Consider the following 27,296-nt stretch of genomic DNA (forward strand, 5'->3'; position numbering starts at 1 on the left):
GATGTGTGTACTGAAACTACATACAGTTTGGTCAAAGCCACAGTTGGAAAGAGAGAACACAGTAAATGCTGACTCATGGCATTTGGACACACTGTTCATTTCCTCTGCAAATAGAACTCATAATCTCTGTGAATCCCATAGAGAGGCCCTCCACGCAACTTGAAATTGTCTGAAACTGAACAAGCCATTAATCTTGCCTGTGAAAAATTGCTCAAATGCTGTGGGAAATAGATAGAGATGTAATATAGCCATCCTCATCTGGCAGTAGCTCAAACACTCGATGAGACCTCTTTGAGTTTCCCAGAACAATCAGGGTGTGGGTATCTTTGGAAGTGCCCAGAAAGCGCTCTTATCTTCTCCAGTCACTCTGAAATCCTTTTTCTTTCTGAGTAAATCAATGAATATAATTGTGTTTCTGCTCTAACTGCATCAAGGATACGAGTGTGGAGGAGGATTCGGCTATGAAAGAGTAGCAGTGTCACCTTCAGTCGTTTTACAAGTAATGTACTTGTTTTAAATATGCTGCATACTGTAGAAAGTGCACATTAATTCTATGAAACAGAAATATTTGCTGTTCTCCCTCAGTGCTTTGTGTAGGAGCTGGTGTCTTGTATCAGGGTGATGTGTACATGAGGATTAATGTGTTCCGAGTAAAACACCGTCCTGTAAATTCAAATGCAAGAGAACGCACAGTCACCGTGGCCACGAAGGATCAAAATGTGACTTACAGCTGCTAATCTGCTTCTGCTTTAGTCCTGGACAAAGTCACCCAACCAACTCCTGATAGGCTGTAATGCCTCAAGGGTTTGCAATTTGTGATAAGTGGTTAGTTCAACAAGATGCAGCCTCTGCCGTTGTCACAGGACGAACGGAATCACATACAAAGCTCTTTAGAAAAGTGGAATGACACTGAAAATCTTATCTACTCCATTTACATTTCACTGCAGACTTTCTGCGAACAAAGTGAGACGTAGTGAGAATATTAAGGGCATTTCTGAATAGGACCCTGCTGATGGCGACTTGTCAGTCACTGTAAACTCTTGCACTCTTGGTCGATCTCAGCCTGAATATTCATCCCTTTTTAATCTGTATTGTTCTGTGACCGTGCTGTGTGCACTCTTGAAATGACAAGGTTGACCTCATCGCTCCAAACTAGACCTTGCATTTTTTTTTTTTGATGACAGGCACAGAGGTAACAGGATTGACCTCATTCATAAAGGTGTCCCCCATCCAAAACAAATTCCGCAAAAACGAGTTCCACTGCAGAGGTGCCCTTGGTAGTGAGAAAGGGCCGTCAGTGTGGCTGCGTTTGATTAAATGTGGCAGTCGAGCTTGTTTGTTTTGCCTTCTGCGTAAGCAGGGTCGGGGATGATGAATAAAGCATTTGGGTCACGTTGCTATCTGATACACTTTGCCATTCAGATTACAGCCACCAGGATGAGATGGGAGATGATGGATGGAGGAAGGAAGCGTGAAGAGGAACGCCAGTCTAGAAAGGATTGTGCCGGGACTAGAGATGAGCCGGTGTACTGGTTTTACTATGGTGGTAAAACATTCTGATGGTGAAAATACCGCCAATCATTTCTAATTCTATTTTTAAATCTCGATTTTAGCCCTCAACGTCACAGCTAAACAGCAAGCTGAAACTTACTATAAAGCTCCATAAAGCCGAAGGGGGCTGCAGATTCGCGTGATCATCCTCTGTAGGATCATCACTACGAGCGACGCCTCTCGCCATTATACATTGTTTTTACATTGTTATAGATACACTTCCCCCTGCACAGCCTACAGGATGCTTGGGTGGAGGGGGGGGCTTTCAAAATGTTTGATGATTATCATTTTAATACCAAATTATATTTACGGCGGAAATATTTGACACCTGCATATCCCTAATTCAGACGGCATACATGTAAAAATAAAAAGAGGACAAATGGCCAAAACGGCAAAAGGATGGATGAAGAGAGCACTGAGGAAACAAGAGAACTAGTGTAATGAGGGAAAGGTGAGAAGACAGAGAAAGAGGTGATGAGACAGATGACCACGCCAAGAGTGGCACTGCTGTAAATCCCCCTCATTAGCCGACTGTCAGTTCTACCTCTGATCACTTCACTAGCTGCTGATGGAGAGAGATTATTCTGGAGACACAGGGATTTGACAGAACGCTGCTCTGTTCCACCGCGCTCTCTAAATCGATTTTGACGGGCAGATCAGCACCATGCTGACCTCATGTTCCCCTGTGAACGAGGGGGGGGGGGGAATAAAGGTGAACAACAAACCAGTGCAAAGTGGAACAACACTGCAAGTGTGCAGTTCTACAAATATGCAGAAATGGAAAGATACTACTTAAAGGAAAAAGTGTTATTCTTCCTAAAAGGTGGATGAATATAATCAATGACATAAGAAGGAGCAAAGATCTCTAAAGCGTGTGAAGTCAAATTGACTACATATCCACAAAAAGTTATGAGCATAGACATTTTAAATGAAATAGAAAAGTGAAGTGAAGGCCGATTTTTAGCGTCAAATAGTGATGGTGTCTTGAAATATGGGACATTTTCTGTCTATATATGAAATATTAATACTAGATAATAATAGAGGCTCTGGAAAAGTAATGTGTTTTACTCTGGAAATGTTTGTGCTACAAATGGAAATATGTCTTAAAACAAAAGGTCAACCAAAAGTACAATACACAGAGTGTTTCTTTTGTGTGATTTCGAGAGACAGATTTAGCTATAGAGTCATGTGCCAGGATTTCTTCTTTTAGAGCTTTATCAGAGAATTTCCTAAAACAAAAGTGGACTTGCATGCATGCCTTATAACCTTCCTGTTTAGCTCTTACTTGTGACATTTGCACTTAACTTGTAACACTAAATGTATAAAGGGCGAGCTTGTAATTTTGAGAACCCCACTCAATTTGATATACTGTATATATATTTGTTTTACAGCATTTAAGTATTACCCCATTCACGACCTACAATAGCTATAACCGTAAATACGGGACAGTTTTGAAAAGAAAACAAGGTTTGGTTGTTTTAATCAGCTTTACTACTAAGTGAATGGAATTGCTCAACATTTAATAAATATGATTATTAGCTTTTTATGCAGAAAGTCAGATGAGAAGATTAATACCTCTCTCGTGCTCATGGGTCTCTCCTTTAAATGTGCAAGAAAAGCATAATGTGCAAGAGTATCAGATCTCACATGCTGCAAAAATAAGGGGGAAAAAATGCAAAAAAAAAGCTACGATTATTAGCCTTCATGCTCATGCACACTGTCTTACAGCACAGGAAACATCTGCATGATTAATGAGCTGGTTATATAACAGCAAAACTGGGACACAACTAATGCTGACTGTATTACAAAATGAGGATGACGATAAAAGACTTCATCAGAGGATGGAGATCCGTTAAGCTGAGATATCCTTGACCAAAGTCAGTTATTGAAAAAGGTCAATGGTTACTGAAAGACTGATTGTGATGCAGAAAAACATAAGTCTCACTCGAGTGGAAAGAAATGATGAGATGAGACAGCGGCAACCATATTTACCAATCCATGCCTTTCTTTTTAATAAGCAGTTTTAGGACAAGCTACTAAACATATCGAACTAACCCTTGTTGGATATTTCTTGCACATATAAGTATTTACAGTATGAGCACAAGCCATCAGCTTTCTTTGTGGTTAAGAGGTAAAAGGAACTTGTTCTAGTTTGTTTGTCTTAATAAAAAAAGATGAGAAGAAAAAATGTACATAAATGCATATTAATGTAACGTACAAAGCCCCCCCCCGTGGCATCAAAAATACATGTTAATTTACCAGCTTTCTACTATAGGGCATCATTTAAACTTCAATGAGATTCTAAATCCAAACCAGTTTGAAAAAAATTGAAACAAAGGTTGAACTAGAGGTTGCATGCTCAGGTTGAAGTGAATTAAAGCTCAAATACTTCGTCATGAGGTTCCTCCCATGCAATCAAGGTATCGCCCCGCAGATCCAATTACCCTGACATTGATCCGTAGATGCATCTAGCATCTGCAACCCCAGCTGTACAGACAGAAGATCAATCTACCTGATCCTGTATCTCCAGCATTGTTGACAGGCAGATAGTGGGAGAGATGGGAGATTAAAGCAGTGAGAATGGAAGTGAGAGGGAGACATGGATTAGTAGCTGAGGTTAAAAGTATTTTTAGTCTCGAACAGGAAAGCGAGTGAGGAAATGAAGTCAAAACTGAGTGAAAATGGAGGCGACAGAGAGTGAAATAAAGCAACCATCTCACTCATTCGTTTCCGTGGCCAGTCGCATGGAAGAAGGATTTTAGTAAACATTCATCATAATCATTTTGTATGTTTTCTTCTCACAAACTAAATGTAAACAAATACTGACACAATCCAAATGACATTGACGGTGTCACCTCTGAATAGATTTATCTCCTCGGTATATGGATGGTGCCCTGAAGCTGAGACACATTTACCTCAGAGCGACTATGTACACTGATTGTTCTGGGTTGTTGATTAAGTGTGATCAAGTGTGCCACAACCTAATTACAGTGACAGTAATGGAAGTCAAAACCTAAGGTCAGTAACCTTTGCGCCTCATAAAGAAACCAATCCATCCATAAACATTGTAAAACATGCATGATGTGCAGTTGTTATATTTAGGGATGCAACTGTTTGGTCAATTAAATAGAATAAAATGCCCATCACAATTTCCCAGAGCTCGATGTGACATCTCCAAATGTTTTGTCCATCCAACAGTTAATAATCCAAAATTAATTAATTACCAATGTTATAAAACAGACATAGGCTCCAAATCCAAACAGAGAAGCAGGAATCTGCTAAATTTTGACATTAATGCTTTAAAAATGACTCCAACAATTTAGTATTGCACTTCCATAAAGTCGGGGGACTCATGTGAGACAGATTTAAAAAGAAATGGTCAAAATTGAAACAGCAGCGGCTGAGATTACGTGATTTGTAGTCTCTGGCCAAGCTCCAAACAAAATGACAATTCCCACAATGCAACATAACTGCCTTTCATTAGACCCTTGCTGCCTCCTAAATACTCACTTCTTTCAAAACCCCACACTTTCAGTTTGTAATACAGTCTGTTAAAGTAAAGCTCCCTTTCAGACGACGACAACAGGGCTGTGTGGTACATCTTGTGACGAGTAAAATTAACTTAATTAATCTGCATCTGTAAAATCTGCGACGTGCCCCTTTTTAAACGATTTCTTGATTATATCAATGAACTGATCAGGAGCACACAGCGAGCTCCACAAGTTACACTCAAACTCTGCTGCCTTACCTGGTTGAAGATCCATGGACTGAAGAATGTTGGTTAGATGGATGACAATGGAAACGGATGGCGAATGCACGATGGTTCTTGAAATGGAGATGATTATGTAATGATTTCCAAGCCCCTGATGAACAGCGTGATAAGGACACAAACATGTGAACATGGAAATGCATGTTCAAATACAGTCACAGTTCAAAGACATATCGGTTTCACACAAAATCGGTTTAACTGGCTGTAATAAGATGAGAACAGATAACAGTCACATGCTTTTACTCTCCATGGAAATGTACATTTTCCAGAGGATCTCATACAGCAGCAGAGAAAAGAAAATGAAAAGGCTTTTCATTCATGCGGATACAAACGCAACTTGTTTGCACATTGTCTTTATTTTACCCTGATGTCTGTATGTGTGCATCGTTGCCAAAATAATAAAGTGTATACAATCTAAAACTTAATGTACATGAGTTGCTCTACTTTCAGTAAGTTACAACACAGCAGTCCCTGGGGATAGATGTTAGTTTAAAAAAAACATAGGCTCAAATCCAATCCAAATTTGGTGAAAGACAAAACCAGGTGAGGATGCTGATGGAATGATGACATGAAAATGATGGTTCATGATAGTAAAGAAAAGGAAGCTTATCATTAGTTGATACAGTTAGGGGAAGTCCAGAAGTGCCAATAGGGGTCAATACGACAAAAAACGAAAAATAAAACTCTCATCAAACGCCAGCTTCTCCCCCAAACCATAAGCCTTCCTCCTCAGACAGAAACATCACAAACATGTCAGACCACAAGACGTACGAAACACCAAAACCAAATTACTGTACCTGCCGCCCCCCCACTCCCGTCACCCAAATGACACACCAACCCTCACCCATCCCCAACACAACCCTACCTGCTTATTTTTGAGGTCAAGCGAGAGCTCATAGTCGGAGGTGGCGGAGTGCGAGCCGGCCCCGTTGCGCTGCACCCTCAAAGGCGAGGCCGTGTGGTGCAGGCTGGCTCTCCTCCCCGCCCCACCTCCTTTTGCTCCTCCCCCTTCCTCCTCCTCTTCTTCCTGTGCTGCCTTGCCCTCACGCCGCTCGGGCTTTGTCTCCTCTCCCTCTTGCTTTCTCTTTGCCTCCACAACTTCTTCCAATATTTCCTTCTCTTCCTCAACCACTGTCTGCTCCTCTCTGCAAGGTGAAGGAGCTTCAGAGGCGTCCTGTTCCGCTTCCTCTCTCGGAGCTTCGACTTGGGGCTCGGGCTCGGGCTCAGGCTCAGGCTCGGCCTTGGGCTCGGGCTCGGGCTCGGGCTCCGGCTCCGGCTCCGGCTCCGGCTCCGGTGCAGGCTGGGGTTCGGGTTCGGGTTCGGGTTCTGGCTGAGGTTTGGTTTCGGGCTGAGGTTGAGGTTGAGGTTGAGGCTGAGGCTGAGTCTGAGTCTGTGGTTGGGGCTCACACTGGGGCTGTGGCTGTGGTGGTTGAGTCTGTGGCTGAGCCTCTTGCTGCTGTTGCTCGGGCTGTGGTTGTGACTCGACCTCACTCTGCAGCTCCCCCTCTCCTCCCTTCCCTTCCTCCCCAATAGACGAGTCTGGAGAAAGGTCATCGCTGCAGAAAGGAGGAGAAAACGCAGAGTGAGGTTGCTGCTGCATCCGTGGTGAGTTCTGACCTCTTCTCCAGGCTGCCTGGGTTAGTGGTAAGAAGTTGACCCTTTTTGTCTTTTTTTTTGTATGATCTCTCTCACTCTGCTACCAACTGTGTGCAGGGCCAGTTCATCTGTCTACCTGCTCTGTTATCTCTGCTTCACTTGTCTGTCTAGAAACTGACAGACACTGAAACAAAGTAAAAATGTACAGAACAGCTGACAAAACCACAGTGTACAAGAGGAGTGACAAAAAGATCAAGAGCGATTATTTATTTCAGCAAAATCTTCAGAAGAGTAAATGTGAAAAAAAACAAGAAAGCTGACAGCCAATATACACCCTACACACACACCCTACACACACATACACACAGACATGGGGCACAGTCATGCAGCTAAAACAAATGTATGCCTTTCAGACTGTATGTGTGCTTGTGAATGGTTGCATGTAGTGTTAGTGTGGGAGGTGGCTTTTTATGGTGTGATAAAACAAGAATTTGAAACGCAGAGGGGAGGTGGGAATCTTCAGCCACTTGTCTGACTTGCTGTAATGATGTTTCTATGTGGATGATGTCATTAAATATAAGTCTGGCTCAGCAGTACAGGCGCTTCTCTCATGCTGGTGTTATTAGCAGTGACAGATTAGAGCAACAATTATGGTCACATCTTAATGTGTTGAGAGTCAACACATGAAAAGCCCTCATGCCTCATGTCTTTGTGAAATTACCTGAGATACTTATGAAGTGATATAAAGTATGATTTCGATAAGGCAAGCCTTTTAATAATAAAGCTAGTGTCACACAGGGGTTTAAGAAAGTTGTTCAGCATGTTAGAAAGTATAACACATTTTTGCTGATGATGCAGCTGATGATCTCTCCCATACAACAAAACTGCATTGTCAATTACGTTACAAGAGGATCTATTTTCTCCAGGGTAACGCTTGTTTTCGATGCGTAATAAATACGTTTCTAATCAAGTCTGCATAGGGAGGAAGTCAGGGTGGATGGAGGGGTCAAACAAACAAAGGACTTTCACCCAGTCAACTCTGATTTATTTAAACTTATAAGTAAGGTACTTAACTTACGAAACAAACAGACTTATTTTAACCCAAACCATGATCTTTTACTAAACCTAAGCAAGTAGTTTCGTTTCCATGTTTAAAATGGCATCCACAATACGTTTCCCTCAAAATGTAATTGAGAATGCAGTTTTAGGAGACAGTGTTGAATGATAGGTGAAAGTTTAAGGGACCACTTAAGTCATTACAAGACATCCTGGTAAGGACATGAATATTTATACTAAATTTCATGGCAATCCATCCAATAGTTTTTGAGATATTTCCAAGTCAGAAGTGTCAAACCGACGTAGATCACTGGAGGGATCCTGCTAGAATATTAGCTATCTGCACAAATAAATCAACATCTAAATAATACATTAGTAACAATGTGTCAGTCTTAAAACAAAGTCCTGCTTATGTTTCTGCTATATCTGCAGTATCAGCAGATTTATTTTTGAAGTATCCTTTTGAATTCGAGCCAGGTTTACACACTAATTGACAGCGGGATAACAGCTAGGCATGTTATTACCCTGATTAAGATAAGACTTTTTTTCCCCCTCGTATTGGATACGGTGATAAGACTGAAGCCAGTGAGCATAAAATCAGGACGCTCAGGCTGCCATATGCAGAGCGCTGCAGTAGAGGGAGAGAAGGCTTCAGAGAAACAACAAACCTTTAGTCTGAACAGATATCTGCGTATGTGTTGCGGAGACAAGTGAAAAAACATTTTATCTTGTGTATTTGTGGAAGAAATGCATGTATCAGTCTAAATATCTGTATATTTCCTGTGCTAGTCCAGAGTGTGCTTTGTGTGTATTGCAGCCTAACATCTGAAAAATCCTCTTTGCTCCCTCTTCCTGCACAGGAGGCTCTCTTCTCATTTTCATCACACATGGCAGCACATAGGCTTGAGAGAAAGTATCTTTAGTAGGGATATAGCTAGGTCTGCAGCTTCTAAAATAGAGCTTGTATGAGTAATGAATAATGAATAGAGAAATAAAGGCTGCTGCGCCGACACTCAGCTTGCAGGTGAGCTTTCTTCTTGTGCAAAAAATAGACCCGCCGGGAAAAACAGAGGACTTCTTTTTCGGAGGAGGGTCGTTCTGTCTCTGCTCACAATGTGTCTGCTCATTGTTGTGAATCTAAATGTTCCTATTTGCATTCTGGGGAGAGATAATCTGACACCAATAGGCTACGTGCGGATGGATTTAAGAGGACCAAAGAAAAGTTAAACACTCTATGGATAAGGTGTTCAAAAGGGATTATTTATGAGGCGAAAGTCACCATATAAAATGACTGATTACATAATATATGCATGTGTGTATATTTGTGTAAAGCATCGAGTTATTGTTAACAACTTCAACGACTGCTTCACTTTCCTCCAACCTCTAAGTCTGTCACTCACACTCCCTCTGCGCATATCAACTTTTCTCATCCTCAGTCCTTTCATCCATTTTGTCAAGCTTCATGTCATCCTCTCTGTCCAATCGTCCCTTTTACACACACACACACACACACACACACACACACACACACACACACACACACACACACACACACACACACACACACACACAGCCTTCCTGCCACTCTGTCCTCCACCAGGTAAGGAGATTGAGCGGTTTCAGGTGTCGACGTGACTGACGAGGCGGAGACGAGCCTTGGATGCTGCCTCTCTCTCTCTCTCCTCTCATCTTTCCATACGTCAGTATTGAAGACGGATGAGTGCAGCAGCCTCCATGCGTTCCATCCAGAATATATTTACGGTGCCCGCTCTTTCTGCCATGACTGCTAACAGGCTGGTACTGTAGTCTGGTGTGTGTAGATTATTTCGTGTATGGTCTGGGCAACAATTTACAATAAAAACATTGATTTTGAATCTGGATGTATGCGTGTATAGGCTTCATCCTGCTTCTGGCTGCACACACTTTCTGTATTTTGTAGCCTTTGCATCTGTGTGTCATTTTGTTGCATTGCAGAGATGTGAAACTATATTTTTGCTGTGTGTGTGTGTGTGTGTGTGTGTGTGAATATAGTGTGTTCTCACAAGCATGGCTTGTACAATGGCGGTACAAATATGTTCTGTTGCCACAGACATCCAGTTCCTAATAGTACAATCTCGGAACACATCGGCCATCGGTCTGACTGACAATAAGCCTCTGGGAGCCAGGGCCGATATACACCTGGGGTTCTGGTGTAGCTAATGGATACCCCGGCAAAGACTTCCTCATCTGATAAGCTACTTGAGCCGCAAGAATGGAATTGGAGTTGAGAGACGACGTCTATGACCGAATAGTATATCAGCATTGATTTGCAGATATGTGTTTGTAGAGATATATAAAAAGCTAAACCGCCATCAGACGTTAGCCTACGCGATACCGAGATTTATTTCGGCCTTTGCGTTCCGCCTCTTTTTTTCTCCACTCAGACTACCCGCATACAACCAAAGTCGCTCAAACATGAAGGGTCAATACTACTCGGCCTACAAACGGATAACACATTCTGCATTCATATGTAGATATTTGTAGAGATTAGTAATAAAATAGGCTTTCATCAGAAGGCCATATGCTCAATCATCATCAATTTACCTCATTTGGCGATAGATAAGTGACTCAGCACGACTGGAAGGACAAAGCCGCTTTGGTTAGGTTCAGGTACAAACATGACTTAAAGGTTATGGGACGATGTCATCGATGTTGACTGTCAGGAGGAAACGAGAAACAAACGTCTCCCACGTAAAAGTCTGATGTTTTGTTGAACCATACATCTACCCTGACTGCCTCCCCACTTTGACTCTGTCGCTCTACAACACGTCACCTGACTTCCGCTACAGGACATATGTAGTTTTGATGCACTGATGTCTGAAACTACTGATGCTGTCATTGTCTTTCTCCTTTCTCCAGTGGTTCCCCAACCAGGGGTCCATCCAAACTACATGTAAGGGCTAAATAGACAGATGTCTACACTTGAACTGTTTTTACATTTAAATTCTGATCAAATTGAGGCGCTTTGCTGACTACAGCCACTGAGCATCTGTTGCACTGTGTGTAAGGGCGATGACATCTGACAGGAAGAAGCACCATCTTTATGCAGCAGGTCCCCTGATTATGTCTTCAGTGTCAGCTCAGTCGCTGTGGACTGCTTCGACTTTCCGTAACCTTGATCGCACAGCTTTTTGCCGCATCATCACCGTAGAGGTGTGCGTCGGCAGAGATGAGATATCGGGCCGTGTGAATAGTGGGGTTCAAAGGGTCTTTCCTCTGGAGCCAAAGAGTTGCTGAAGAGGACATTATGTGAGGAAAACCATATCAGCAGAAGTCAGAGCAAATGAGATCCCTGAAGAAGCTGCTCGCTGCTATGATTTCTTGTTCGAGGAAGTCGTTTTCTTTCGATCTTACACATGGATTTGATGTCTTTTCGGATATAGAAGGATGCATTTTTTTTATAGCCAGCTAATTTCACTTCCCTTCTATTTTCTAAAACAACTCCTTTTTTAAAAACTAAGCAAGATTGAGCCGCCTTGTTCTCTTCCATCCCCCCCCTATATATTCTCACACTGCTCATAGAGAATGAATCAGTTCAACAGGCAGAACATAAGGGCAGACTTGAGAGCAGAAGCGTCTGCATAAATAAGCATATTTCTTTCTTCTGAAGCATGCAGAGGGTAATGTATGGGCAAGATTTGCTGAATACATCACCCAAGTGTATTTGAAATTCATCACAGTTTCTTCAAGCAGGGAAAACATGATGTAGCGCCACTGTGACTAACTTTTAATGTTCAAAGTATGAATACATGTTATAATTCTGCATTGTCTAGGGGGGGGGGGGAATACAGATAGAACTTCTCTGATAGTTTTGCACCATTTCTCTTTCGACTGCAAATCATTTTCATTCCAGTTAATTTAAGAAGCTTTCAATTGAAAAACAAAAAACAGCCAGCTATTAATATTCACGCTGTCGGCTTCAAATTAGCATCAAAAAGACTCTGGTTCTCTCTAATCACAAGGTCAAGTTGAGCCAATTTTCTTTACTGTTAGCGATTATAAAGAGGAAATAACATAATTTCCACCTTCACTTAATTAATCTATGGCCTAACTCCTCGTTAACCTCCCTGTGAACACGTATTTACAGCGGTCCAGCGGTTCCATTGACTTTCACTTATTTATGTCCCTTTTAAAATACAATATGCTGGTGTGAGAACAGAGACAGAAGTGTGTGTGTGTGTGTGTGTGTGTGTGTGTGTGTGTGTGTGTGTGTGTGTGTGTGTGTGTGTGTGTGTGTGTGTGGGCAGTAAGGAGAGTAAACGGTCTACTGAGAGGTGTGGATATGAGTGTTGCATTAGGAATGAGGAGATGAGTTGGAGCGTGCAGAGCAAAGTCTGAGATAAATAACCCTGATGGTCATCAGCTCGAGCCGCGGGCATTTAGGAAGGGCAGGTCTAAGGAAAGACACCAAACTGCATCTTAAGAATTGTAGGATCCACCATTTTTTGAAGCTTGACCCATAAAGTCAAACTCTGTGGCATAGATTTGAAAAATGAGTACTCCAACTTTATGTTCGTGCAACAATCTGCAATCTCTGAAGTGCCCCTTTAAGTTATAGGAAAGCACACACTACTGTGACACACATCATAATGCCACTCTGTCACCTATAAATTACGTTTGTATCGTATGTAACTAAATTGCAAGAGCAAATACATTTAAAGGAGTTCTTATTGTCAAAATGTGGAAACTGTTTTATTAACTGTCGCATACATTTAGATTTGAAATACATAATTAAAATATTAATTGACAACGTATTTCATTAGTTTTCCGCCCAAATAACGTCTCTGCTTGTAATGACTATAGCATTATTGAACCTTTTAAAGGTTATACTTAAGCACTAGCATCACTTGGTTAAAGCTATCGACAGATCATGTTCTGGTTTTATACTGAAAACGTCAGCAGTGACGATGACGATGTGTTTACTGACACTTAGCTGAAACCGTATTCTCATCCGTCTGAGCCTCCTTTCATCAACTGATGAGAAGCCACACATATCTTTGTGTCTGTTTTCCATGATTAAGGTCAAACGGAAACATACATCCGCTACCCACACACATCTGCAGCACCCTCGATCCCATAAGTTCCACCATCTTGTTTCAAAGCAGACGAGTCCAGAAAGGGAATGAGGAAGCGTTCCACATGCTTTCTTCTGCATATTGTGTAATCTCCAGAGAGCCGGCAGCACGTTCTTGGCCATGTTCGCTGAAGAAGCTTTTGTGTAGAATGGCTAACAAATATAGACATGACATGTTTAAATCATGAGATAGACACAGGATGAGTCACATGGTTAACAGCACGCGTGCTTTTTTTCACTTGTGCATGACTTAAAGTAAGCCAGGGGTCAAGGTCATTTGGAAAAAATCCAGAGCATTGATAAGATAAGAATTGGAAAATATTCTAAAATGTACCGTTCTCTTGTAAATAACAAAGTACTATTTTAGTAGTTAAATAAATATAATATATGCATGGAGAAATTATGCTTCTATACCAAACATGGCTAACTCTACCCTGTGAAATTCACCTTGAGCAGACATGCATTGATGCATGCTAAGTGCTTCCTCTTTGTGCTCTCTGCTCGCCTCACATGATCAATCCTGCAGTGATGGATTGGTTATGGAGATGCCGATCAATAGTGCGCTCACTTGGACGGGACGACACAGCTCATAAATAGCACTATTTAGCAAAAAGAAAGAAGCAAAGAGATGAGAAGAAACCTGGCACAAAAGAGAGGCCATTTGTATTTTTGTATTTTTATATGTGATCCATACATTGGAGGCACTGGGGGTCAGCTGAGGAGGATCAATGACGACCAGTCTACGTCTCTAAAAAGCAGAGAATCAGCCTTCAGCTCTTCTTAAAATCCGATGCAGGCACTCGGTTCTTTGATGGAGGGCCAGTGATCGGTATCGCTGGGTGAGCAGGTTGAGGTGAGACTACAAAACAAGAGTTTCTCTCTCTCTCCCCCCCCCATCCCCCCCGCTGTAAAAGGAGAGGCTTTTATTTATCATGTTGAATCTTAAGACTGAAGGAGGATAGTCACTCCAAAAGGATTTAAGAACAAACTGCTTGCACATATAGTACACAAGTATATACACACAGACCATTATAACCACAGGCATTCCCATGCAATGTCAATGAAACATCTCTTCAGCAACAACAGAGCACAGGGTATAAAAACAGGTTGGGCTCGTGAAATATTCAAGACAGGATTTCAAATTGAATCTCTTCAAAAGCTGATGCCCCGGGATGTGGATAAAATGGAGGGAGAGATAGAAAAAGAGAGAGGGGGCGAGACAGCAGCGGTGGAAATTGCATCGTGGATTTCTGATTTACACACTGCAAGTCCCCGGCACTCAAGCTTTTTTCATTTAACGCAGTTTTCAGGTATATTCATAACAAGTAAAAAATGTGGAAAGCACGTGCAATAGTGGTTGTTGTAAATAATTCCTTGCCTGAGCGTTTCCTTAGTGACTTTACAATGCCATGTGTGTCCAGTACGTAAAGCCTTCTTTATATTGTCATTGTCTTTTCTCACGCTTGTTACACATAAGAATCACAATGCTATTTTTATGCCTCATGGAAAAATAAGCTTTTTAATGGTGACTAGGAGAGAGGCAGAAAGAAAAGGACGTGCAGAAGAACAACAATGCCTGGAGAAAGAAGGATTCGGCTGCTGTGAGTGTTACAAACAATTGAGTCCCCCCCCCCCCACACCCCGACGATTTTATAAGCTAATTGCCTATTATGTAGCCCGTCAGGGGGAAATAACAGTTATTTTTTCTTTATTTGGCTCACTCTTTTTTCACATATCTGAAAATATCCTCAGGCGGTTTCCCAAAGCACAAGTCTCTTTGTTTGAATTTGCCTCTTTAAAGCAACACAGTTCAACACTTCAAGGATCACATGACAGAGGCTCTGTGATGCTGAATTACAGGAGCTTGGAAAATACTGGAGATGATTCAGAAATAAGTACACAAAAGATAATAAACAAAGCTACTGTGCACACAGTGTGTGAGTGTATTGATTCAACAGCTCTAACTTGCCGCATTGGGCTTATTGCAGCTATACAGTTATTGGCTCAAAAGGAGGAAAAACTGACAAACTGCTGTTATTAAAGAGACGGAGAAAGAGATGTTGAGGAACCGTGATACATCATCATGAGTGTCAGATGATTCAGCTACTACAGTGTTTTATTCATTGTTATTCACTGCACAGAGGTTATGATCAAAGTGTAGTCACCACAGTTTGGCTGTGCGCTCACAAAGGTTGGAATAGAGACACTCCTGTGAAATGACGGGGCATCTGTAGATTTGAGATCTCTTAAGAAAGAGTAAAACAAAATGGAAATAAAGTTTTTAAATAAGAGTCATAACCTGGTGTAGTATAAATACACAATGACGAACAACCTCACAGACAGCTGTGACGTAGAAATGGATTTTTCTTTGAACTTTTAGAACTCTGAACTCTTATAATGTCACTTCAGCGCTTTCTACTTCTTACTCATGCACCTATTAAATAAGAGAAGACAAGCCACCCACGGCACCCGACGCTATCTGGAGTCTCCCGGGAGCTCATTTAAGTCATGTGGGCGAGCATGCACAGATAGATATTACACTTTCAAATGAAAGTAATGACACTTCTCTTGAAATTAGCAAATGTATTCTGATTTAGGTGTTTATTTAAGCCGTTGAGCCCTTAGTAATATTAGTGGAATTAAAGGCTCAACCCAAAACCTCAAACCCAAAAACACTCAAGCTTGATAGCTGGTTGTAAAAGTTTATAGTAAGCAGGTGTTTCCTTATTAAAAGAAATGTGTGAAGTCTGTAAACCCCAACAGCGATTGTCAATTTGGATTTTGAGGGTGATTAAATTCCTTTTTATTTTTTATTTGCCTTTAAAAACTTATTCAGGTTGCAGGTGGACAAGGAGATGGATTGGGAACATTACTTTGCCTGTTTGACAGAAAAATAAGACCCATATAGACTGATCCTTCAAATGGCAGAGGGAGTTGTCAGACCATCCGGGGGAATCGGAGACAGCTGCTGACATGGAGATAAATCCAGACTTTCATTACATCCAGGAGGAGAACGGGGACGAGCGTTTAAATTTACGTTGGGAGCTGGAAGTTGCTTGATAAATTCTATGGACTCGGTGTTATATTTCTAAAGAGAGGACGAAGCCGTCTCGGCAGCAGAAAAGACAGATCCACAAATGGAACAGAAAGCTCACAGACGTGTGTCATGGAAAAGGAAAAGGAAACTGCTCAGTGTGGTGGTTGGCGACAGCCGAAATACCGAACGTGTGAGAAATTCCCCGAGTGTTGAGGAATGACTGATGAGAGGAGCAATCTATCAATACAGTATACTGAAACTGATTGTCTATGAGATTATATCCAAGACAAACAGAGGCGACACAAGTGGAGGGAATGGAAATATACCATATCTCCAGAACGATTCAGATAGAAATTATGAAAGGCAGGCTGCGATGGAGGATCGACGATATAGATAGATTCTAACATATTTGAAAGGACAACCAGTGAAAAACGCTTTAAATTTAAATCAAAAGCAAGGAACAAATGTCCTAAAGTCATAAAGCTAATGTCCTGACTAAACTTCATGATGATCCTATTAACTATTTCTGAAATGCTTGATGGATTAACTACTTGTCAGCTGCTAAGGAAACCAAAACAATGAGTTGAAAGATGTTAAAACGCTTCGTAGCTGAGCAGAACTGCAAAGTCAGGTCTACATTACATGTAGTCATTTGCATGATGATCATTATTATTGGTGCCTCCGCCATTGCTCTGGTGCCTCCGCCAAAGCAAAATGAGGAGAGAAGAGGGAAGGGAGCTGGTGGGGAGAGAGAGAGATAAACGACAGGTTTCTCCGACTCAGGCCGCAAAGATGATGAAAGTACAGGCAGGGAGAGACCAACTGAGCCAGAGAAGAAGAAAAAGTACCACTTTCAAAACTAGGGTATGCAAATTGAGACAGCTATTCATCGGCATGCAAGATCATTGCCAGGCTGTACCAAAAAAAGGGTGTGACGGAATTAACTGAGGAAGTTGGTCGCACCTAAATGTGGAGCCCTGATTTGACACACTTTAAAAATATATATATATTATTTAGTGATCGGTCCACATGGGGCGAAAGTCTTTTCTAATTTATAACTATCTTTATTGCAATAGTCTGCTCTATTTCTCGGTTTCGCAGGTTGATTTGTTGTCCTGTTTATCATACCGCACAGTCAGCCAATAAAGGATTACATCTATTGGATATACAGCATTCATTTTGGTAGTGGCTGCCGAAAATACATTTCTCATGCCGTGCTATCAAAATCATATATGAAGCTTGATTACTCTCGCTATATTTATGGATATAGAAAATAAATGTGAGTTTGAGATGTTTGTGATATAAACTGAGTTACATTCCTTCATGAAACAAATGCTTTGCTTTGATATTCATAGTAAATATAGTGTAAGGTGTTTATACTGCACTCTGCAGTATTGTGATGGGATGTAGAAACAGTGCCAGCAGAAATGGAAAACATCAATCCTCTTCTTCCTTACACTGCAATTCACCTTCAGCGACCTTTAAAGCGTGCTGATGATCACTCACACACATACACACACACACACACACACCTCGCTGTCAGTAAAGGAAGTATACATAAGACTGTCAGGCTGAAAGCTATCCTATACATACGAAATGATCTGTTTGATCCATGTTTGAGGAGAGAATAACAGGACGGCACATTTTGGCATCTGATAAAACACATTGTAAGCTCTTCACCAGAGTGGGCCTTGACACCCGTAAGCGCACACACAAGTTACACACACACTTACACAGACTCAGCACAGCATAGCCGGACACATAATTCATCAGTAATTTAAAGGGGCTTGGAAGTTGTTATATAATCAACTTCCTAACCAAGCCTAATAAAAGACGTACAGGTCGTCTGTGCAAGCAGTTTATTACGACCCATCTTTACATTTGTTGTTAGACGCTGATCTCTTATGTAAATCATGTGTAGTATTATAAAGAGCAAAACGATCCAAGTAGGGAGGATGCTTGGGTGGACGGATGGGTCAAACAAACACAAGACTCAGGAGATCGGGTGCAACCTTTTCACAACATTAAATAGAACTGTAATAAATGTGGTTTGAGGGAGTCATTGGCTAACAACCTATTCTTTCATTTAGGTATGAGAACATGTTGTTCTCACCCTTTTATTTTGCAGTGCTGTAAGAAACTCACACTACTGAAAGTAAACGCAGGTCATTTTAAAGAATAAACAACTAATGCTGTCGATTTATCTGGAGAAGACAGTCTCCAGATTATGTGAACATACTTACAGTGTGAAGCTATTTATTTCCCTTCCTACAGGGTCAATCTGTCACAGGCGCTTGGCGCTACAAAAGACAAAAATCGGAGGAGGGGGGGGGGGTTGTTTATTACGACGACGGAGCTGAGTCACAAGAGGCATGGTCTGTCATTGGGCTCACCATTCGCCCATTGGCACATTCTCTATTATTTGTCACTGTTCTCACACACACATGCACACACACACATAAACTCCAAATCAGTCTCCTCTCATCGGTGAAATTGCTTTCAAGAGAAGTGTAAAAAAAACAATATATGTTTCACTGTGTTTAGTCTATGGCAAAAAAGTTAAGCCTTGAGGTGGCCAGTGTTTCCATTGACTCGCCACTAGAAAGTAGTGAGATGCTATCCCATCACCGTGCCGATAACAGAGGGAGAAAATTCAATTACATCTCAGTGAAATGTGAAAGGTTTTTCTTCCAGAGTGAGAGCCCGTCCACGCATGTGTGGATCTTCACGTTTAATCTTTTCTTTGACTCTTTGGAGGTGATGTGGGCCGTTAGAGAGTGACCAGTCTGGTTGGCAATGTCAAAGCAGCTCTATCTCAAAATGGACTTAGTGGGCTACTGGAGAAGCAAACTAATGGTGCCTTTTATGATTACCAAATGGAGTGAAAGAGTAAAATCAGGATAACTGGTCTGCAATAATAAGTCTGACTTCACCAACAATGCCTTTACATTATAACGTTGAAACTAAGTTCTGCCAGGAAAAGCTACATTAACTTTGAATGAATGTGAGTCGCTGACACTTTGTTCATTTCTTTGTGTTCAAGGTTTCTTAAGGAATCTTCATCGTGAAGCTTTGTGCATGGTTCTGTTCAACATACAAGTTAGTTTTTTTTATATGCCTGCCACCGCCGGGTCTATTTTAACAAGTAACTCGTTCTGACCACCCATCACCTCTTCAAATCAAGGCTTGAACTGACAGGGAATGACACAGCCTGACACACACACTGCAAAGATGACTCACACGCAGTTGAAGTCATGGAAACGGCGCTGAACATTGTGCACAAAAGCATGACAGTGTGAAAAAGAGATGCTCTCTGAAACATTTCCTTTCATCAGCATCAGTCGTCTGAAGGTGGATCGTTCATTTCAGTGAAACAAACACAAAAAGCTAAATTCCTTCTTATAGATACATCCTCCTCTTTTCTAATACTGACCGCACGTAATTGAAACCTAAAAATATATACTTGAGGAAGATCTTTTTACCAGATCTACATCATTAAATCTTCCTCTCCGATCTAAACCCTCAGCTCCTTCCTTTCTCCCTTCACTCCCCCTCACTCGCCTCCTCGCAATTCCCCGTCTCTCATTAAAGCGAGCGAGGCGACAGCAGGTCGCCTTGTCAGCAGTTTTTCGTATCCTCCTCCACCTCCTCCTCTCTACTCATTTCCTTGTTGATATACCGTGGTGAGGCTGTCGGCGGGCTGTCAGGACAAGGACTCCACTCGGTGATGTACACTGAACCTGACAGTGTCACCCACGCCAGGAAACCTAATGTCCCTTCACAGGGAACAACCTGTACCCGTTAGATCACTACCTGGTTCAGTGTGTGCGTGACTGGGAGGCGAGGCAACAGTAGAGGATGCATGCATCACATTTCCCCATTTCTTCTCTGTTAATACCTCTGCATGTGAATCCCTCACTCTCTCCTGCCGTTGTTTATTTGCATGTTCTACTTGCTTTTGCCGTGGATTAATTTAGGCACACAAGGATGATCTGGAAGCAACAGGAAACCCAGATGTACAATATGGCACCATGCTGCGCAAAGGCAAAACACAATCATGGTTGTGTTTGAGTTGAGCTCTAAGATTTTGCCGGCAAAGATTTGACAAACCAGCTGGAAATCTGTAAACTATGTATGCAACCCCAGGGTTTTCTGCAGCGTTTTATAGTGGAGGCACTCCAACATGCCTGAGATAAACTTATTTTTCAACCTCATTGTACTTTCGCTTTACAGTAATTCATCTGTAAAACAGATGTTATGTTTATGACAATAAAGTTATCGAGAGCAGCAGGCAACACAAGGCAAGTAACGTTAGCGTTAGCAGCTAATGCTACTTCCAATTGCCGCCTCAATCTTCCCTTTTACTAAAGCCATGTGTTGGATGTTTGGACATTACACTCAAAGAATATGGAAAGAAGGATGACACTGACCCAAGTGAACCCAGGTAAAAAATAAAGAAGGAACCAGCATTTTTGTGAACAATCCATTCTCTATAGGGACTAGCTTAAAAGCTATCTTGAAATGTATCCATTGTCCAGTGCCTGTTAACTTTTTGTGGAAGAAGACATCATTTTTTGTTGTGATCCAGATTCAGCATTTAAAAGAAAATTTAGCAAACTGAGGGGGGGGGAGAGCACTTACCACCTACGCTAACCAATTAACTGACTGGAAATCCTCTCTCAAAAAACCTTACAGCACTCCAGTGTAAAGTGTCAAAGATGAGCATAATTTGTATTTAAAAGGTCAGCCAGAGCCTCGCATTTCCAAGCTCTTAGAACCTCTTCAGTTACCTGATGTGCACTGCAGAATGAAGCAGATTGTTAATTCTTCCCAGCATTTGAACCCACAGGAGATTTACAGCTCACAGTGTGCCCTCTCTACTACCTCTGGAGCTGATGGGAAGTGCAGCTGAGGGTACCAGCTGCCTGCTTTTGGGGCATTTGGCTCTATTTTTCGCGACGTGCTGTAACACATTGGCACTGGTTGACATGAAGTGGACTATGAGGGGTAAGGGGGTGGTCTCTGGGCTCAAATTTTAAAACTGCAGCCATTGACTTCTTTACAGTGACTAGGTGGAAGGACAGAAGATGAACATATGGGCTGACGGCCAAAAGCAGAAAGGTCAGGACAGAATGTGCAGCCAGCATGTGGACAAATAAATGTCTGTGACTGCCAGGACTTCTGTTTCTCATTAGCAGCCCCTGCTGTCCAGAGGGGAGTTATTGTGTCCATTAGTGGAGCTGCAGGCAATTTAGACAGAGGGACACGTAAAGCCCTGAAACGCAAACACAGTCATCCCAGGGCATTACGCTCTTTTTTCTTGGCTCACACTCCTGCATACACAAACATTCACCTACACACACGGGGGACATTTTATCGCAGCTCGGTCAGGCAGGAGTCGAGCTATTGACTGGCCTGCAGAGTGGGACTATGGGTATTCTGAGACTCCTGAGATGACGGAGACTAATAAGATGGCAGACCATTAAAGACAGCCGGAGAAAGGAACAATGGAGGGGAAAGGGAGAGCATTAATACGATTTCGGCACACTGTATGTGTAGGAATGAGCGAGATAGCGAGAAAGAGAAGGATTTTTTCAATGAGCCTATATATTATACATTGTACTCAAAAAATGTATTATCTGTGATCACACGTTGTAGACATTCATCTGAGCCCTCGGAAAATCAAAAGATCTGTATTCAGACTGAGAACAAAGAGTGCCATAATCAGGATGGAACTTCAGCTCGTAATGATCGCCACGTTTTTCTCTGAAAAATGGGAAACATTATGGAAAATGTGCATTTATTGTTTTATTTCTCGCAGGGACTCTGAATGGTTATTACTGCAGTATTTATATATATATATTATTGCAGCAGCCGTGCCTCCAGGGACAAATGAGTCTCTTAAATGATCAAAAGTATTGTTTAACATGGTGCAGTGTTGGAAATAAATGACGAGAAATTCCAAACAGAAAGAACTGGTTTTTCCTTATTTCCTGCCTCTAAAATCTAAATCAAACTTACTTTAAATATAGGATTCATAACAGCAATATTACCAATTTGTACTATTAGAATGACAAAGTATAGAGTATGAGCATATATTAGTAGTAAGACGAGAAGAGGCATATTGTGTAAAGCAACAGATGCTTTACACAATCTCAAGTCCCTCATAAGGTTTGAGCTTCAAAAACACCTGATCCTACATTTCCTCTTGTGCAACTCGTTAGCATTTAGTTTTCCGTTTGACCCTCCCTACGGTGTACAAATCCAAATCTTTATAATTCCACCAAACCCTATTTTGACTTATTGTTATAAATTTGGGGATAAGATAAGATGATTATGACATAATTGGGGATTAAAGCCCTGTCCAGAGCCGCAGAAGACATTAAACAACTATTTTATCAGGCTGAGTAGCACTCCTCATGACAAGCAAATGTAAAAAGCGTTGGAGTGCCCCTTTAAAAATCGTATTCTACTACATTACTTTCAACAGCTCTCATTCTGCCGTTAAAAGCAGTTTGCGACTGTCAAAGAAGATCTAAGTACCAGGCCCTGACATTTATACAGAGAAACTTAAAAGACTGCTGATTCTGACACAAGAGATGCTGCAGCAAAGTCATCAAAATGTTGTGCTTTTATCGAATCTCCTCTGTAATAAAACCCTCGGCTTGCTTCACAATGCTGAGATAAGCTGCAGCACGGAGAGAAAAGAGGAGGAGAAGCTCTGAGATCTGAACATTTGACGCTCACCACTGTACCACGTGACACTGTGCAGGAATGCGGCAGAGCATCGTATAAAGTAGGTGGTCTTCTTCATGTATAGTATGTCTGCCTAATCAAGTTCTACACGCATCAAAAACAATGAATGATGTCTATGATCATGCAACTGAGCATGAGCAGATTTGCTATCAGTTTTGTGGTAAGCGTCTTGCATAAAGCACGCCTTAGGGTGAAAATAAATTAGTCGGAGCATCACTTTAATTAGAAATTACTCCAAGCACTCACAGTCTTTAAAAGCTCCTTTCATTCATTCACAATGCTGCTGAATGCTGATTTCAATTTTCGGAAGAATTTAGGCTAGTCAAAACCCCAGAGGATGTGTTTAAAGAGGAGTAAGATTGAACAAAACCAACAGCTGAATGGACGGACCCCTGAGGAGACTGACACATGTGTGCTCTTCTGATTGGCTACGAGACAAGCCCTTTGAGCCAATAGGAAGATGACAACAGAAAAAACAGGGAAATAAAACATAAGGCTGCGATGTTCACAAAAAACAAATTCACACAAGTGCACATACGCTCAGACACGCCTAACACCTAACAGATAGTCTACGGATGTTACGCCGTATCTTCCCTCTGTGCCCTCTGTTCCCATGACAACAGCACAGCAAGCCGACAAGGTCACTTTCTCCAGCTGAGGCAGCACGATAGCACGCAACAGAGAGAGACACAGGCAGAGGGAGATGAGGACAAATATTAAATTATGGGGTGAAGAGGCGAGAGAAATTTGGCGAACTGTGATTGAGGATACCACACGTGTGAAATTTAATTTGCGGATGCACAGGTGAGACTAATGCTGGCTGTCTGCAGGTGGGAGGACGAAAGCGGACGTGATCTTGCAGTTTAAGTTTCAGGCACATTTTCCCCAACATGCCCCTGAACGTCCTCCAAGAGAACGGATCAATCATTCTATCAGTTCCTCCGTCTGTCCCCAATGCATCATGGTTCCTGTAGTTCTCCCTCTACGCACAGAAACTGTATTTGACTACGTTGCTACTTTAAGTGACGAAGCATTTCCAGCTTATTCATCCCACGCCACCTTTCCATTTGGCAGACAGCATGACTCCGCTAATTAGTGCAGTTTATTATTAATTCCAGTGATTAATTTGATAAATATGGCGTCTTGGCGAGATGACACAGCTGTCTACTCTTACACAACTCAGAGGTGAATTCATTTCCTGCAGAAACCCTCATCATTCTCCCCACTGTGTTCTCTCAAGGTGTCGGCTTCATCTTAAACTCTCGTGGCATCGACATTTTATTCATTTATATGATCAAGGACGTTTTTTGAGGTGCAGAAAAGAATTATGACACATGCCTCCTAAATCCAATTTGGCAATGACCCAAATGCGTTGTCCTTCTCTTTGTATTAAGCCATATGCTTCATCACATGCAGTGTGTAATCCTGCCTTTCCTCTACTTTATTAGCATTCTTTATAGCCTATCATAAAAGATAAGGTTGTAAACTTTAATTAAACTGAGGGTTAAAAAGAGCAGATCACTCTCATTTACTCTGATTAAGTCTCAATTTACCTAAATCCTACTTTTTCACATTTCATGATAAATAAATGTGTTATATGTTCATTAAGATTTTATAACAAAAAAGTAGATCATGAACTAATTTCCTCTCTGACAAGGTAAATTCATTAAGGCACATCGTGTGAGCTAATTAGCATAGCATACCTCATTAAGGTGTTGGTGTGTGTATATGTGTGTGCGCAAGTCATTTGTCAGGAGCACAGCATGAGGACTAATTAAAAAAGGTTTTTTAGACGGTGAGCAAGATGTCAGTCTTTCTGTGCACACGGCGAGCTGGTGGGTAAAAGCAGCCGGTTTGGCAGCTGAATCGCCGACAGGCTCAAGTATCATGCCAAAAATATGCGCTGTCACCTGCCAAAGGCTGACTGGACAGTTTATATTTAACTCTGTGACCAAAACAGTGTTTACTATCCTATCAGCTCCATCATTACAAGGATTGCCATGAAGGGGAAATTGTTACTTGAACTATTTACTTGAATTTATACCGTGGAAGCATGTAAACACAGCATATAGTGTGTCTTCTCGCTAAAACCTTTAGCTAACATCACTAATATTTTCTATATTCAGTCCATACGGCAGTGATGTGCCGTTTGTCGGGGACATTTCTGCAGCATCGTGTTCCACAGAGACAGACGTTGCACCTGTACGTTTTAAGTGACAACTCTAACCAACCGTAGCCAGCATTGTATTGGTTACTTCACTTGACTGATAGCTGAGAAAAGCAGCTGCACTCTTACTGATCTGCTGGAAGGAGCTCCACCTCACACTGTTTAAACTGACACTTGTTTACACACGCTGTACACATCAGCTTTGTTGATAGGACAACACTCTAGTTATCACTAATTGCAAGTGGGAGTTCATAGGCAACAGTTTTCGCTGCAACACTTGATGAAATGATTTGGATGTGATGCCAAACCCTCGAGTAAACTTCACACAGTGGCGTCAAACTGTGAACATGCATTTGTGCATCGGAAGTGTTGTCAAGAGAAAGCGGATACTGTTTCTTCCCATGTTTTCCTCTTCCTAGTGTGTTACTTGGGAACTCTGACAGTCAAATTCAGAGATTCCACGAATGAGCATTTGTATGTAAATCTTATAGATTTAAATCCTCAAATGCAGTTCAAACATTGTGCTCTTGTTTACCCTGAAGTCTGGCTTTATTGTGTTCTAAAAGTGGATTCTTGCAAACACACACGAATGCACAGCAACGACTTAAGAAGGTAACCTCCACCTGCAGCTTGTCCACCAGGCATGTTCCTGAGTGTCATTATTTATAGTTCTCCTGCTGTGCCATTCTCCACGCTAGAATATTCTAATAATGCTTTCCTTCCATTTATTAGGTTACTGGGGCCCTGTGTGTTGACCACAGCAGTTATCAGTTTCGCTGCAAAGCAGAAAGTGAGGTCCCCTATGGACTGTAAAGGTAACAACTCCTGTGTGCACACTGCAGCAGAAGATAGCTCACACTACTAATTGAAAGGCTGAGGCCATCCCGCACAATCAGCTCCTTCCATGAGTGAGTATAGATCTGACTTGGTGACCCTGAATACAAATCCTCTATAGTTCCTAAACCCTCTAGTGCCTCCTTAAAGCCTGGCAAGAGTGACCAGACTGCCAGGGTGAGTCTCCAACCTCCGTAGGGTCCTTATTATATGCGACACTGAAATCCTCAAATCTCTTTCCATTTCACAACTTCCTACTTTCTTCTCATTTAATTGATCCCACACACACACCGTGTTATTTCCTGCTCGTTTCCTGCTTCCTTACTGATTGGCTAAAGCCCCCCAGATGCAGACAGATACAAATCAAAAGCAAGCGTGGCTTCAAATGAGTACAATGAGTTCTTGTAGAAGCTCACGACGGTGCCCTTTGCTGAGCTGACCCCTCTGACTCAGAGGCTTGAATTACTCTCAGTGGAAAGAGCGGCGCAAATGAAATATCAATGATTGCACTTTGTCTGTCAGGTTCAGTGTGTGAATAAAGGTTTCATCACAGCCTGAAGTGGAAGCCGTGCACAAAGATGCAATGAGTTGTCCTTGTTATATGTAAATCAGGCCTTGATTGTTGGCAAGGGGATCCTGTCAATCATGCAAGATAACAGAATGCACTCACTTTTATTATTATAAGAGGCATTTGTAGATCTTTGCAAGGTTTAATTAGAGTAGTTTGCCTCAAAACCACACTCCTTCTTCTAGGATTAACTCATTTAAATCTAAACACACACAATACATACACACATGTCTAGATTGAGGATATCATTATCTCCGATGAAGAAATGTCCATAAGTCCACTGGGAAATCATAAAAGAAGATGCTTCTTTTGACTCCAGAACTTGTCTGAGAATGATCACGTTTTTAAGTTTTCTTCAGTATCAAAGTAATCCAGTGATAGTTGTGTATACATGTATAGGTACATTGCAAATAGTATTTGATAATAGCTAATTCGGCATGCCTTTATTAACAGTGCCAATTTATCATTTATATATATTTACAAATATAGGCTTTTTTTGTGCTCAAGACGTAGACCATAGCGCAACTCTCTGAATCCATGGCGTCCTTCTACTTCTTGTTTACGTCCTCCAAAGGATTATGCAAACTTTAGTTCCACGACATAGAGAAACTAAGCCCATCATTATCTCACAAAGACAAATTAAAGTAGGAATGACAATATCCACTAATATTAGAATGTGTTTTTTTTTAAGAATATCCCACCAGCATGGTCTTTAAAGTCTGGGAACACAGACATTCTTCCCTATCAATTCATACACAGATATTTGAATGGGAAAAAACAAGCAGACAGGCCGAGGATTCAGAGGGTTCGGGGATGTGACTCTATGGATCTCCCTGCTGATCTGGTGGT

General features: G+C 41.6%; 1 protein-coding gene across 3 annotated transcripts in view; it reads right to left on the reverse strand.

Annotated features, from left to right (window-relative positions):
• The window catches only part of iqsec3a (IQ motif and Sec7 domain ArfGEF 3a), an 86,843-nt gene that overhangs the window by 35,190 nt on the left and 24,357 nt on the right, over positions 1 to 27,296 (reverse strand). For 2 of the 3 annotated variants that reach the window (XM_029461914.1, XM_029461915.1), the window contains exon 3: positions 6,186 to 6,876. The exons of the other annotated variant lie outside the window; for it this stretch is intronic. In XM_029461914.1, the coding sequence (XP_029317774.1) occupies positions 6,186 to 6,876 (691 nt within the window). The remainder of the gene's footprint in view (positions 1 to 6,185; positions 6,877 to 27,296) is intronic. 3 annotated transcript variants of the gene reach the window in all.

Source organism: Cottoperca gobio, chromosome 23 (assembly GCF_900634415.1).
Source record: "Cottoperca gobio chromosome 23, fCotGob3.1, whole genome shotgun sequence".
In the NCBI taxonomy this organism is placed as follows: Eukaryota; Metazoa; Chordata; class Actinopteri; order Perciformes; family Bovichtidae; genus Cottoperca; species Cottoperca gobio.